Source organism: Coregonus lavaretus (assembly GCF_964263955.1).
Source record: "Coregonus lavaretus genome assembly, chromosome: 20".
Classification (NCBI taxonomy): Eukaryota; Metazoa; Chordata; class Actinopteri; order Salmoniformes; family Salmonidae; genus Coregonus; species Coregonus lavaretus.
Genome location: NC_140007.1, coordinates 28884610 through 28900621, shown reverse-complemented (window position 1 = coordinate 28900621; position 16012 = coordinate 28884610). Strand labels below are relative to the sequence as shown.

General features: G+C 46.2%; 1 protein-coding gene across 1 annotated transcript in view; it reads right to left on the bottom strand.

The window, feature by feature from the left end:
• LOC311148366 (metabotropic glutamate receptor 4-like) overlaps positions 1-16012 on the bottom strand; it is a gene marked incomplete at both ends in the record, with an annotated part of 274215 nt that overhangs the window by 113654 nt on the left and 144549 nt on the right. Inside the window, one exon of the mRNA XM_084185315.1 lies at positions 2330-2465. Coding sequence (XP_084041441.1) covers positions 2330-2465 — 136 coding nt within the window. The remainder of the gene's footprint in view (positions 1-2329; positions 2466-16012) is intronic.

The following is a 16012-nucleotide window of genomic DNA, read 5'->3' as shown; positions in this document are numbered from 1 at the left end:
GGACAATATAGTAATTTACAGCCATTTACACTACAGTGCATACCCATCTAAACCAATGGGCAAACATGTTGAATGTTGCGTCATTAAACAGAAACTCTGATGTATTGAGATTCTTTCTTTTTTTTAAGGGGGTAGATCAGCTTTAATATTGCAGATAGATTGTAACTTCCATCAATGTAATTGTCTGCATCACTTCCAATCTCCCATATGTTTTTTTTTCTCGCAAATATATATATATATATATACATACATACACATACATATACACATACATACATATAAATACATATACATACATACAGTGGGGAAAAAAGTATTTAGTCAGCCACCAATTGTGCAAGTTCTCCCACTTAAAAAGATGAGAGAGGCCTGTAATTTTCATCATAGGTACACGTCAACTATGACAGACAAAATGAGGAAAAGAAATCCAGAAAATCACATTGTAGGATTTTTAATGAATTTATTTGCAAATTATGGTGGAAAATAAGTATTTGGTCAATAACAAAAGTTTCTCAATACTTTGTTATATACCCTTTGTTGGCAATGACACAGGTCAAACGTTTTCTGTAATTCTTCACAAGGTTTTCACACACTGTTGCTGGTATTTTGGCCCATTCCTCCATGCAGATCTCCTCTAGTTTTGGGGCTGTCGCTGGGCAACACAGACTTTCAACTCCCTCCAAAGATTTTCTATGGGGTTGAGATCTGGAGACTGTAAGAATGTAATATGGTTTCATCTGACCATATTACATTCTCCCAATCCTCTTCTGGATCATCCAAATGCACTCTAGCAAACTTCAAGCGGGCCTGGACATGTACTGGCTTAAGCAGGGGGACACGTCTGGCACTGCAGGATTTGAGTCCCTGGCGGCGTAGTGTGTTACTGATGGTAGGCTTTGTTACTTTGGTCCCAGCTCTCTGCAGGTCATTCACTAGGTCCCCCCGTGTGGTTCTGGGATTTTTGCTCACCGTTCTTGTATCATTTTGACCCCACGGGGTGAGATCTTGCGTGGAGCCCCAGATCGAGGGAGATTATCAGTGGTCTTGTATGTCTTCCATTTCCTAATAATTGATCCCACAGTTGATTTCTTCAAACCAAGCTGCTTACCTATTGCAGATTCAGTCTTCCCAGCCTGGTGCAGGTCTACAATTTTGTTTCTGGTGTCCTTTGACAGCTCTTTGGTCTTGGCCATAGTGGAGTTTGGAGTGTGACTGTTTGAGGTTGTGGACAGGTGTCTTTTATACTGATAACAAGTTCAAACAGGTGCCATTAATACAGGTAAAGAGTGGAGGACAGAGGAGCCTCTTAAAGAAGAAGTTACAGGTCTGTGAGAGACAGAAATCTTGCTTGTTTGTGGGTGACCAAATACTTATTTTCCACCATAATTTGCAAATAAATTCATAAAAAATCCTACAATGTGATTTTCTGGACATTTTTTTCTCAATTTGTCTGTCATAGTTGACGTGTACCTATGATGAAAATTACAGGCCTCTTTCATCTTTTTAAGTGGGAGAACTTGCACAATTGGTGGCTGACTAAATACTTTTTTCCCCTACTGTATCTATGCATATCCTTTAAAGAAAATAAAAAATCCCTTTATTACTTTCCAACCCCACCACCCCTTCCCTAATTGGAGTAAACTAGTGAACAACAACGCTTAGGCCTCTACTTCCAGCTTATACATACTATATACATTTTATGGACACAGTCAATTTTACAATCATTATATTTTGTTTGTTTTTTGTTCCTGAACTTCCTCTACCCTCAACCTCTCCAATCATTTTCATGATGTCCATCCGGTTTGCTTCTATAGCCATATCTTTTTAACTGTGCTCTTTCACAAAAGCTCTCAAGCTATAACCCATATACTTATTATGGACACAGTATGCTTTACATTAGTTATCCTGTTGTTATTAGTTGTTGTTAGTTGTTATTAGTCTCATCCTTCAGCTCCATTCAACACCTCCCATCTATCGCTTAACACCATCCATATTGGATTTCTATTTGCCATATATTTTTCAACTGTACTGTGATGTTTCACAAAAGTTCTGAACCCTTCTATTCGTATTGTTTCTACAGATTGTAAATTGAAAGTAAACATTTTTGCTAAAAGTATTATTATATTATTGATCGATTGACTATGACTTTTCAGATCACCCAGTAGTGCTATCTGCAGGGTTAGCTCCAGGTAAATATTGCAATCCTTCAGCCATTCCTGGACCTGTGACCAAAAACAAGCTACAAATGGACAGTACTGTATTGAGATATTTTGTTGGCATCATTTAGTAATACTTTTTTTTCATTCCTGTAACAGTCAACATCACTTACCTAATGTCATCTTCGTTGGCAAAGAGAATAACAACCCGGGCGTTGGGGTTCTCTGACAGTCTGCGGATGATCTTGTCAAACTCTCCAGGCTTAGGTTCTCGTGGTATCTTCACTGACTGAGAGATGCACACACCTCCTGCAATCAAGGGACGAAGGAACATGTTAGGATTATTATAGACAGAGGAAAATAGACAGGGATAAACTACACTAGCTGAACTGCTGATCTGTCTAGGCGGTCCCTAAAACAGAGTAGAAACAGAGTTTCTAATCAGTACCTGGGGACCTTTTGTTAGGGTACACCATCTCTGATGTAATTTGGAGTATTGTTAAGGAACACCTGTCGGGCATCAGCACCAGAAATAACTGTATTGGTAAACCAGCACAGGGCATCTGCATATAGCTACAGTAAACCAGCACAGGACATCTGCATTTAGATACAGTAAACCTCTATCTAAATTCAGGTTAATCATTCTTAGAATCACCCTCTAGTTCTCTGTGTCAACTGAAAGTAGGCCAAAGCCAAGTAGAGTTTTTTTCACTCTTCTAAACCAACAACACTAATTCTATTCATATCTTCAGGACTTTTTATGGATGTCTGGATGCAAGATAAAAATTGTGCTGGTGCAATATTTCACAGCATGAGGAATGTAAGGTATAAAAAAATATTTTCATGTACCACAAGGGGCATAGCTGAGACACAGAAACCAATCAATTCAGTGCCAATGAGACTGGGGAAATTGTGTAGCAATTCGAAGCGAACCTACACTCGTAATTGAAAATGTGAGAACTGGATCCATTTGCGAATAGTATAAATGTTTTCTCTCCATAGATGTATTTTTGTTCATCTTTAGCATTGTAAGGCTTTCAGTAAATTATAAAAGACATTCAGTACATCTTGCTTCCTCGGCAAGCATAATTTTATTGATATTCATCTTTCTACTTTTTCACAGCATTCTTTTTGTTGTGTATTGTATAAATCCAAACGTATAGGGCCTTAAGGAATTCCAATTCCAATGGAAGTATCCACATGACTCATGAAACTGTTTAGTTGGCCGTTAGAAACTGAAAGTTACTCTGACTGTCAACAACATGATCAAAACTCCAAAATAGCCCACCCATACATCACACAACACGTTATGGAAACCAGTGCTATTTCATTTAAATTCATCAATTAAATCCATGTAACCAGTGGTGTAGTGGAGGGTAAACTCACGTACAGTAAACTCCATTTACCCATCTTTTTTTTTTTGTGCGAGCGTTTACCTTTTTTGTGGAAAAATGCATTGAAAGTTTAGGGAGTGTTACTCACCGCGACTGGCAATCAGCGTTTACCCACCATTTTTGTTTTACTACTACATCAATGCATGTGACCTAATCCCATTCTGACCATTCCTAATCTGGTGTGTTAGACTCTGACACACAATACACCTACACAATTCCCCAAAGAGAGCAGCAAACTAAACCTTCCCGTACCATGAGGCATTGGTATCGAGCAGCAGAAAGGAAGTGAGAGAGCTCCAGCATATGTCCATTGGATACCAAACAAGCCAAGGCTTTCTAATTCTCAGAGAAACATTTCAGGATAATTGTTTTGTCGTCCTGCCAAAATGCCACAGAGTCTATGTATATGCTAATGAACTGTGCAATCAATGCAGGAATAATACCCTCTGGTTCAGTGAATGGCTGTCAGTGCCGCCCGATGGATCAGAAAACAAAGCGGCGGCACCCCAGCTCTGATACTAATAGGTTGTGAAAGTGGAAGTAGGATTTCTTTTTATAGCGAAGACCATTAGATGGACAACAATGGCTAGCTTATAGGTGCAAAGGGCCACATCCGGTTGAGATCATTTGAGCTAAGGCCTTAGTCAATGGCATGCACCAACACACTGATGTTATTGTACTCCCTCCCACATATTGTACATACAAGTAGTTTATTTTTCTTTGATTTAGTGGTTTTGCTACACCACTATGTGACAACAAGTAGCCTACATGAAGCAGACACTGGCAGTGCTCTGACCATGCTGTCACTGGGCTGGTTAATCATATATTTTTCTCTTCACTGGAGAAATAGAGACTTGTCTTTTGTCTGTAATGTATTTTTCATTATGTGTCGGACCCCAGTAAGACTAGCTGTCGCCATTGGCGTCTGCTAATGGGGATCCTAATAAATCAAATAAATCAAATCAAATCAAATTACTCATATCATGGTTCATGTCTGTTTTTTCTAGGGTCAGACATCGTCATAGTGACAGACCCATGATTCTCCTGCTTCCACAATTTTTTCACTCATTCCTCCACACTCCAAAATAGATTGAAAGCCATTTGTGGGTCCGACAATTGTCCAATCTATTCAGTGGCCTCCACTACGTTGTCTCCATCCTACATTCTATTCTCACTCTCCAATCCTACAGTACTCTGTAAACTTTTTCCAACTAATTATACCCAGTCGAAACTGATTCTCTTGAGGTTTATCTGTCGATCTACCTGTCTCATTCTATCTATGTAGCCAGTAGACTCATGGGAAATGTTACTCCAGCAACGGGCAGATCTAGGGGGAATGCTATAACTACTCTCCTCGTCATTACCAGAGACTCTATCCATCTTAACCATAACATGTCTTTGTCTCACTGGTGTCCCAGTCCCAGGGTCCCTTACCATATACTCTGTGGAGGAGATACAGAGTTATCCCTTCTCTGCTCCCTCTTCACTGCTACTGTTCTGTGACCTAGCCTCTGGAGAGGGAAGCCAAGGGAGCGAGATAGAGAGATAGAAAGAGCGAGCTCCCAGCCTCTTGCAGTTGAGGCCCACTGAACTCACGGGGTCCTCTATTGGGTCACTGTCATAAAACTCTGTGCTGTGTCACTGGCACACAACTCCATAATTCAGCACTATGCTGCTAGCAGTCCTGCTTCAACAGCTATAATATTGCAATCATATTACAATGCATTACCAATCTCTGTATAATTGTAGGACTATAGTATGTATTTACTGTTCTGCAGGTATTCTTATTATTTCCCCACTACAAAGTTGTTTGGTGGGGTAGGGGTTGTGGGGGAGTTCATAATGAACTGTGAAAACAAATCCAGAACAGACTACATATTTATTCCTACTTCAAAATGTATTTTTTATCGATCTAATTATGATTGTTCCCTCGTTATGCATCTGCTATTATAGTTTATGCAAGGTAATAATCCACCGGTAATTACTGCCTTCCAGGAATCTGGTTCTCTACAAAATGATTTTCTAGATTACATTTAACTTCAGGACAGGATTAATTAGGAAAACTCTCCCTCTCTCTCCTCTTCGCTGATGAAATTCCCTGCATTGCAGACCAACCATTTTCGATCCACTGGCATACGGTATGAACATGTAGACAGAAAGACAGATAGTCAAGCAGTTAATAAAAACACGGTGAATGTTGCAACTGCCCTAGCATGGACATGATTGAACAATTTTCTTAATCTCCGGGGAGATGCATACCAATAATTATCTGTTGATTAATTATGTTCCATCAAGTCCACCTGACTGTGTTGTTGTCTCTCCAGACTTAAAGAAACGTGTGAGGCTTGCATGAAAAGTATAATTAAATTGTGTGCTATTTATCAAACTCCAAGCCAAGCAATCTCTCTCTTCATTACTTGAGTGTCCTCTTTTTTCACCCATCAAATGGGATGAACACATTTTCTAAAACACGATTGGTTAAGGGAATTGAAATCACTAACAACTCTGTGCCTGGAAAATAACCTGAGGCCCCAGAGGAGGAGGAGGAGAGGAGAAAAAATGAACCCACCACCATGTCTCAGGCTGAAGATGGTGCTGATTAATTCCAATGAACCACCAGCCCCTCATCTCTCCACCTAAACCCCACTACCTCTCACACCTCCTAGACAGGCACTTTGTAAACCATCTCCAAACATAGCCTTCTATGCAGAGATCTGCACGCTCCTATTCTCTAACCAGCGTCATCTACTGACAGTAGCTGTCTTCTCTTCTCTAGTGGGCCTGAACAGCAATCTTTATTCCCATTAGACACCCAGGAGAGAGAACATTGATGTTATAAACATTAAATACGACCCACTCAGAGTGGCGGATTGCCGCATAGCTTTTTTTCTCTGTGGAAATACTGGGGAGAGGTTCACTAGATTTACCACAGTGAAGGTGCTAAAGATATCCCGATGTGACCAATTCAATGCTATTTGCTAGGTAAACAAGCTGTAAAATAATCTGGAGCATGGGTTAAAGGTAACCAGTATGATTTACTACCACACAGCCACATTGAAGAATCATTCTTATGATTGTCATCACCATCACCAGCACATCATCAGATTAGAAACAACTTGATCCTCAATAATCCACATTTATGTTTGCAGTGTTTTGTACATAACAAAGAGTTGCACCTTCACGGAGTGGTTTATTTATTTGCAAAGAAAGGATACGTAGAATAACCTTCAATGTTACTTAGTAGAAAAAACGTTGATTCTTGAGAACTAGTATCAAAGATAGTTTTTTTATTTGAATCACATGGATGGTTCAGCTATTGAATGGGACGAGATGAACAACCCCAATTTCACCTAACCAATGTGCCATTTGTTTTTAATATTCCATATGCCAAAGCCTTTTCTCAGAACTCTCCCTATTCTCCTCTTGTGAACTGAGAAATGGACCAAATCAAAAGGGCACCTGTGTGTATGTGCCCCCTTCCCAGATAGTAAGGGAAGATGTGTTTATATTGTAAGGCATGGCAGACCCTAGAGGACATGTCAGAATGTATAAGGCTTACTTTGTTTATTCAGTTTGCAGGCTAATATGAGGCAGCAGCTCTGGGATGGATCTTGGTAGAGTTTTGGGTTCACCGTCCCTGTGGGAGAATGCAACAGTTCAGCCTCCTCGTTCATATGGAGGGGTTTAGGGCCCATGGGGATTCATACTAATATCCTGCCTCTCCTCTCCTACTCTGGTGCTGCTGATCATGTACTTCCTAGTTAATACTGCTCCAGCTACTCAATAATATTTATGTTGATGCATGATGACAACTTTGAAAAGTTTGATGATTTTACATAGCCACAGTGTGTGTATGTGTGTGTATGTGTGTGTGTGTGTGTGTGTGTTGTTTGTTGCGTGTGTGTTGAAGCTACGCATATAGTCTCCCAAGGCATCTGCTTGTGGCAGCAGGGGGATGTATCTACACCATGGGAACATATTGTAGCAAGGCAGATGTTTAATAAACACAGACAACAGACTGTACACTTGAAGGGGGATAGGTACACCAGAGTCTATCTAAGAAGCGGGAGCAGGGAGGTGTACTAACAGGAGAGGAGGGAGTAGCTAGTAGAACAGGAGGAATACAGAGAGAGAGAGCAACAAGGCATCACACTCCCTCTAGGTACAAGAGAACACTGAGGGGAGTATTAGAGCACTGTGTTATGCCTGAGAGATTTACATCTGGAAACAAAGAGAAACAGGCAGTGGAATAGTGGAGGCGTATAGGAAAACCTGTGAAGTAAAAATAGCTTATGCACCTTGAGTACATAACATTGCTAGCTGAGTACATAACAAAACATAAACGTGTAGGTCTCCAACAGAGGCAAATATGATTTTGTTTGGACTTGTTCTTATCATGTTCTTATCTACCTTTAACATACTGTATGACCGGGTAGGCAAAGGTATGGTTCAGAGTTTGTTGGACTGCGGCTCCCGAATTATTGTTTGCCAACGTCTAACATGAATTATTTCCCCAATGACGTCTCTTGCGTGTGAATGACTTCCCAACAGCCTTAATTGAAGTAATTACACAGATATCTTTTATTTAAATTAGTGTTATAATTTCATATACAAAGGTCAGGCATATTAATATTCTACTATTATGAATTTAAAACAATGCTTCTCCCCTCTAAAGGGAAGTGGTACTCGATGATCTATTGTTTTGACATTGAATGTACCATTTACTGCAAAATTGTCATGGGCCTCTCACTCCACCGGGTTACCACCTTATTTTCTTCCACTCTGCTCACCACTCTCTCTACTCAGCCTAACTAGCTCCACCTGTCCCTGCTCTGCTCTGCTCTAATTACTCTGCCAGCTGCGCTGCATTACCCACTACCTCTCCCAGTATTTAAGGCCCTGTCTTTCAGCTCTCCGGTGTCAGATCGTCTGCAAAGCTCACACCCGGAACCTGTCTGCTCGCGCTTCTGGCTCACCCTGGTTTTGTGACCCCGGACCTGCCTGTTTTTTGGATACTCTTCTGCCTCAGGAGATCCAGACCTGCTTCTGCCATTACGACTCCTGACTACTCTTCAATCCCGGTAACTCTGACCAGCCTTCTGCCTTGCTACTACGTATTTTGGATTTCCCTTGAACTGTACTGCTGCCTGGTTTCATTCCGCCCTGTTGTGTCTGTGTCTCCCCCCCCCCAGGACTTCTGGACCACCCACCACCGGCTTCATAGGACGCATCGCTGCCACTGGGGGGGGCACAGACCCAGCGCATTGGACGGGACCCCTGTTACCCCTGGAGCCTTCATTCACTCCCTACTCCCCTTTTCCCTTAAGTTTAATAAACTTTCTGGTGTGACGCAATTGTGGTCCTCTGGTCGTCTGTCTGAACCGTGACAGTACGATCTGACCATTATGGACTCAGCGCACACTTTCCCCGACATGGAAACCGATGAGCATGAGCAGCAGTTCCAGCAGCAGCAACAACAACTCGCCATGATCATTCAACTCCTCACCAACCTTACCCCAGCCAGTCTGCCCACCAGCCCAGCCCCCGAGTTACCTGCCCCGGTCATTGCAGCCGCTGCTCCGGAACCCAAGATTGGAAACCCCGAGCGGTTCAACGGCGATTCAACCCAGGTCCGGCCATTCCTGACTAGCTGCCGACTTCAGTTCTCCTTGCAGCCAAGGACCTTCGCCACGGAGGGGGCTAAAGTTGGGTATGCCATCACTCACCTGACGGGCCGAGCTCGACTCTGGGGAACAGCAGAGTTCGAACGTCAAACCCCCGCATGTGCAACCTTCGACCTGTTTGCTGAGGAGATGCTGAAGGTGTTTGACCTGGATTCACCCACCGCAGAGGCGTCTCGTGAACTGTTCAGTATTCGACAAGGCAGACGTACAGTCGCAGACCATTCCATCGACTTCCGAACCCTGGCTAGACGAAGTTCTTGGAACACACCATCGTTGGTGGACGCGTTCTTCCATAGTTTGGCTGACTATATCAAGGACGAGTTGGTCTCCCATGAACTGCCTTCCACTCTTGATGAAGCCATCGCACTGACTGTCAGGATCGACAGAAGGATACAGACCCGTCGTCGTGAGAGGGGGCGCCAAGGTCCACCTACTACCGGCATTCGGAGAGATCCGACTGGGCTCCTGTCATCTACTGCCACTCACCCAGGTCAGCTTGATCAGTCTGAGCCTATGGAGATTGGGCGAGCCTCCCTCACTCCTGCAGAGCGCCAGCGCCGCTTCACCTCAAACCTCTGCCTCTATTGTGGAGGTGAGGGACATCGTGTGGTAACCTGCCCTTTAAAGGGCCGAAGCTCACCGGGCATAGGGGGAGTCCGGTTGAGTTCAATGACCATCCAGTCCTCCGACCGCAAACCCCTGCTGCAAGTTCACCTCCGCCTCTCTGACTCAACTCACACCCTGGCTGCTCTGGTGGATTCTGGCGCCGAAGCCAACATAATGGACATCAAGCTGGCACGCCAACTGGGACTGGAGAACCTCCGTTTGACACCTCCTATTCCTGCCCGGGCACTGGACGGACACTTACTCGGATCGGTCACTCATGTCACGGCCCCGGTCTCGATGGGTCTGTCCGGAAACCATCAAGAAACTATCCAGTTTCACCTGCTCCCCTCTCCAGGCCAACCCCTCATCCTGGGGTACCCATGGCTCCGCCGGCACAACCCTCAGCTCGACTGGGTGACCGGGGTGATCAGGGAGTGGGGAGAGGACTGCCACCGAACCTGCCTGCTTGCTGCCGCACTACCCCCTCGGCCAGTACCTACTAACTCCGCTCCTGACCTCTCCAATGTCCCAGAATGCTACCATGGTCTCAGAGAGGTGTTTAACAAAGCAAGAGCCACATCTCTGCCCCCTCACCGACCGTACGACTGTGCCATCGACCTCCTCCCTGGAACAGCTCCTCCAAAGGGTCGTCTTTATTCGTTGTCTGCTCCTGAAAGAAGGTCCATGGAGGACTACATCAATGGCTCTCTGTCCGCAGGATTAATCCGTTCATCTTCATCTCCTGCTGGTGCTGGCTTCTTCTTTGTGGGGAAGAAGGACGGATCTCTTCGCCCCTGCATCGACTACAGGGGACTCAACGACATCACAGTGAAGAACCGTTACCCTCTGCCTCTGCTCACCTCTGCTTTTGAGTTGCTCCAGGGAGCCACTGTTTTTACCAAGTTGGATCTCAGAAACGCTTACCACCTAGTGCGGATCCGGGAGGGAGATGAATGGAAAACCGCATTCAATACACCAACAGGCCACTACGAGTATCTGGTTATGCCTTTTGGCCTCACCAATGCTCCTGCTGTGTTCCAGGCTCTAGTGAATGATGTACTGCGGGACATGTTAAACAAGTTTGTCTTCGTTTACCTGGATGACATCTTAATCTACTCCAGAAACCTGTCTGAACACACCCGCCATGTCCAGCAAGTCCTTCATCGTCTTCTGGAGAATTCCCTCTACGCCAAGGCAGAGAAATGTGAGTTTCACGTCAAGACAGTGGCCTTCCTGGGGTACATAGTGGCAGAGGGAAGTATCCAAATGGATCCTGCCAAAGTATCAGCAGTCACTTCATGGCCTGTTCCGGAGAACAGAAAGAAGCTGCAACAGTTTCTGGGGTTTGCTAACTTCTATAGGAAGTTTATCCGGAACTACAGTACCGTTGCTGCCCCTCTCACTGCTCTAACCAGCACCAAGCAACCCTTCACCTGGACCCCAGCAGCCGACAAAGCCTTCAGTACCCTCAAGGTGAGGTTCACCTCCGCTCCCATCCTCCAGATGCCTGATGTGGACCGGCAATTCATTGTGGAGGTGGACGCCTCGGATGTGGGAGTTGGTGCTGTGATTTCTCAGTGGGCTGCGGAGGATAGGAAGCTCCATCCCTGTGCCTTTTTCTCACGTCGGTTGTCCCCCTCTGAGTGCAATTACGACATAGGGAACCGTGAGCTGCTGGCTGTGAAGCTTGCCTTGGAGGAGTGGCGTCACTGGCTGGAGGGGTCCACCATTCCATTTCTCGTTTGGACCGATCATAAGAACTTGGAGTACATCCGCACGGCCAAACGGTTGAACTCCAGGCAGTCCCGCTGGGCCCTGTTCTTCACCAGGTTTAATTTCACTCTGTCATACCGGCCTGGATCACGCAACACCAAGCCAGACGCCCTCTCCCGTCAATTCCAGAAGGATGACACCCCCTCCAAGGACCCTGTGTCGATTCTGCCAAGTCCCTGCATCGTTGCAGCTCTGACCTGGGCTGTTGAGGAACAGGTGCTGGAGGCTCTCCGTAACCAGCCAGGTCCCAGCACTTGCCCAGCTGACCGCCTTTTTGTCCCCGAAGACCTGAGGTCCCAGGTCGTTCAGTGGGGACATGACTCCCGCCTAGCTTGTCACCCTGGCTCCACCCGCACTTACAACCTGCTCGCCCAGAGGTTCTGGTGGCCCTCTCTGAGGAAGGATGTACGGGAATTCGTCCAAGCCTGCCCCATCTGCAACCAACACAAGTCGTCCTGCCAGCCCCCAGCCGGATTGCTGCAGCCCCTGCCTGTGCCCAGACGTCCCTGGTCTCACATCGCCCTTGACTTTGTCACGGGGCTGCCCCCTTCAAGTGGCATGACCGTCATTCTCACCATCGTTGACCGTTTCAGCAAGATGGCACACTTCATTCCCCTCCCCAAGCTCCCAACCGCCAAGGAGACCGCCCAGGTGGTCCTGGAACACGTCTTCCGGATCCACGGACTGCCAAAGGATGTAGTTTCTGACCGTGGTCCACAATTCTCCTCCGCTTTTTGGAAGGAGTTCTGTCACCTGCTGGGAGCCACAGTCAGTCTGACTTCCGGATTCCATCCCCAATCCAATGGGCAGTCAGAGCGGGCTAATCAGGAGCTCGAGAAGGCACTGCGATGCATGACTTCACGCAACCCCCACTCCTGGTCGCAGCAATTGACATGGGTGGAGTACGCACACAATTCTCTGACCTGCTCTGCCATCGGTATGTCCCCTTTCCAATGTGTTTATGGATACCAGCCTCCTCTATTTGCCAGCCAGGAAGAGGAGGTTACTTGCCCATCTGCACTTGCTTTTGCCCGTCGATGTCGCCGCACCTGGTCACAAGCCCGAGCCACACTCCTCAGATCCGTTGCCAGCTACACTACCGGGGCCAACCGTCGGAGAATTCCTGCTCCCACCTACCATGTTGGTCAAAGGGTGTGGTTGTCATCGAAGAACCTGCCACTCAGGGTGGAGTCGCAGAAGCTGGCACCTCGGTTCATTGGCCCATTCCCTATCATAAGAGTGATTAGCCCAACTGCTGTCCGGCTCCAACTGCCTAATTCCCTGAGGGTGCACCCCACTTTCCATGTGTCTAAGATTAAGCCCATCCATGAGAGTCCGCTGGTCCCTGCTGCGCCTGGTCCTCCTCCTCCACGGCTCGTCGATGGTGGTCTGGTTTACACCGTCCGCCGCCTGCTTCGGTCCAGACGGAGGGGTAGGGGTCTCCAGTACCTCATTGACTGGGAGGGCTATGGACCTGAGGAGAGGACCTGGGTGCCAGCTAGTCGGATTGTGGATAGGACTCTCATCACCGCTTTCCACCAACGGCATCCTGATCAACCTGCAATCCGTAGGGGCCGCCCCAGAGGGGTCCCTAACCGTCCGGCCCGCTCGGCTTCCTGTCCTGTGCCTGATCCTGTCTCGGGACCTGTCCCATCTCCCGACCACGGCCCTCCGGCTTCCTCCGAGGATGAGGACGTTCACTCGGACCGTTCGGAGGAGTTCTAGCCCTCCTCCGGCTCCCCTCCTCCCGCCCGGCGTGGTGTTGCTCTTGGGACTTCTGGGGCCGTCCCTTGGGGGGGGGGTTCTGTCATGGGCCTCTCACTCCACCGGGTTACCACCTTATTTTCTTCCACTCTGCTCACCACTCTCTCTACTCAGCCTAACTAGCTCCACCTGTCCCTGCTCTGCTCTGCTCTAATTACTCTGCCAGCTGCGCTGCATTACCCACTACCTCTCCCAGTATTTAAGGCCCTGTCTTTCAGCTCTCCGGTGTCAGATCGTCTGCAAAGCTCACACCCGGAACCTGTCTGCTCGCGCTTCTGGCTCACCCTGGTTTTGTGACCCCGGACCTGCCTGTTTTTTGGATACTCTTCTGCCTCAGGAGATCCAGACCTGCTTCTGCCATTACGACTCCTGACTACTCTTCAATCCCGGTAACTCTGACCAGCCTTCTGCCTTGCTACTACGTATTTTGGATTTCCCTTGAACTGTACTGCTGCCTGGTTTCATTCCGCCCTGTTGTGTCTGTGTCTCCCCCCCCCCAGGACTTCTGGACCACCCACCACCGGCTTCATAGGACGCATCGCTGCCACTGGGGGGGGCACAGACCCAGCGCATTGGACGGGACCCCTGTTACCCCTGGAGCCTTCATTCACTCCCTACTCCCCTTTTCCCTTAAGTTTAATAAACTTTCTGGTGTGACGCAATTGTGGTCCTCTGGTCGTCTGTCTGAACCGTGACAAAAATACAAGATTTAGGCAGTCATTTATTTCCATCCATGCCATAGTAAGGGGTAAAGTGTTGTTCCTCTGGCTTTTATTCTTGCCTGAAGAGTTCGGTATTTTCATCAAGTGAACATTTGCACCAAGCTCTTTTCGAATGAAAGTGTTTCCCAAAGCTCCTAGAAGGTTCCATGGACAATATTGAATGTGTCAATCTTGTCTGCATCTGGTTGATCTAGGGTGTAATCATTAGTCCAACAGTTGCAAACAATAGTTTCTATTGGACAAATTCAGGTATGTTTATCCCCGTTTCATTCCGTTTGCTTCCGTTTAAGAAACGTTTATCAACAGAATCAATTGAATGAATACACCCCTGATTACACGCAAACACAGTTCACTTTCATAGCAGCCACATACACAGCAGGATCCCTTTGATCATTGGACAATTACTTCTCGCATATACGCACTCTCCTCCTCTCACCTTTTCCCTTTCCCCTCTCACCTTTTCCCTTCAGTGCACAACACATCAGCTGCCTGTGACCAGGCGAAAAAACCTTTCCAAGCAAACCATCATATCATAACCACTAACTGCTACACACAGCCTACCTACATCGTTGACACCATATTACAACCCCCGTTACAACCCCCGTGTAGCTCAGTTGGTAGAGCATGGCATTTGCAATGCCAGGGTTGTGGGTTCGATTCCCACGGGGGGCCAGTATGAAAATGTATGCACTCACTAACTGTAAGTCGCTCTTGAAAAGAGCGTCTGCTAAATGACTAAAATGTAAACATGTAAATATTAGCTAACGTCAAGTTAACATAGCTACTAGAACTAACGTGTTAGTAAACCCACTACAATCATGCAGTACAGTGTACAATTAGCAAGCAGTTTAGCAGTTACACCAGCTGGCCCCGTTGGCAATAAAGTAATCAAACCAAAAGCTTACCTTGACTTGGAAGAGTTCCAGTGTCGGTTAGCCATAGCAAGCTAGGTAACATAGCATTCCGCTCTATTTGAGCCAGGTGTTTGAGTAGGTTACTCTAGCTAGCTGCATTCACTAGATAAGTGAAAGTTAAAGTGAAAAAAAATAAGAAATACAGTGGCTTGCGAAAGTATTCACTCCCCTTTGCATTTTTCCTATTTTCTTGCCTTACAACCTGGAATTAAAATAGATTTTTTGGGGGTTGGTATCATTTCATTTACACAACATGCCTACCACTTTGAAGATGCAAAATATTTTTTCTTGTGAAACAAACAAGAAATAAGACAAAAAAACAGAAAACTTGAGTGTGCATAACTATGCTGGAAGGTGAACCTCCGTCCCAGCCTCAAATCTCTGGAAGACTGAAACAGGTTTCCCTCAAGAATTTCCCGGTATTTAGCGCCATCCATCATTCCTTCAATTCTGACCAGTTTCCCAGTCCTGCCTATGAAAAACATCCCCACAGCATGATGCTGCCACCACCATACATCACTGTGGGGATGGTGTTCTCGGGGTAATGAGAGGTGTTGGGTTTGCGCCAGACATAACGTTTTCCTTGATGGCCAAAAAGCTCAATTTTAGTCTCATCTGACCAGAGTACCTTCTTCCATATGTTAGGGGAGTCTCCCATATGCCTTTTTGGTTTGCTTATTTTTTTCTTTAAGCAATGGCTTTTTTATGGCCACTCTTCCGTAAAGCCCAGCTCTGTGGAGTGTACCGCTTAAAGTGGTCCTATGGACAGATACTCCAATCTCCGCTGTGGAGCTTTGCAGCTCCTTCAGGGTCATCTTTGGTCCCCTTGTTGCCTCTGATTAATGCCCTCCTTGCCTGGTCCGTGGGTTTTGGTGGGTGGCCCTTTCTTGGCAGGTTTGTTGTGGGGCCATATTCTTTCAATTTTTTAATAATGGATTTAATGGTGCTCCGTGGGATGTTCAAAGTTTCAGATTTCTTTTTATATCCAGCCCTGATCTG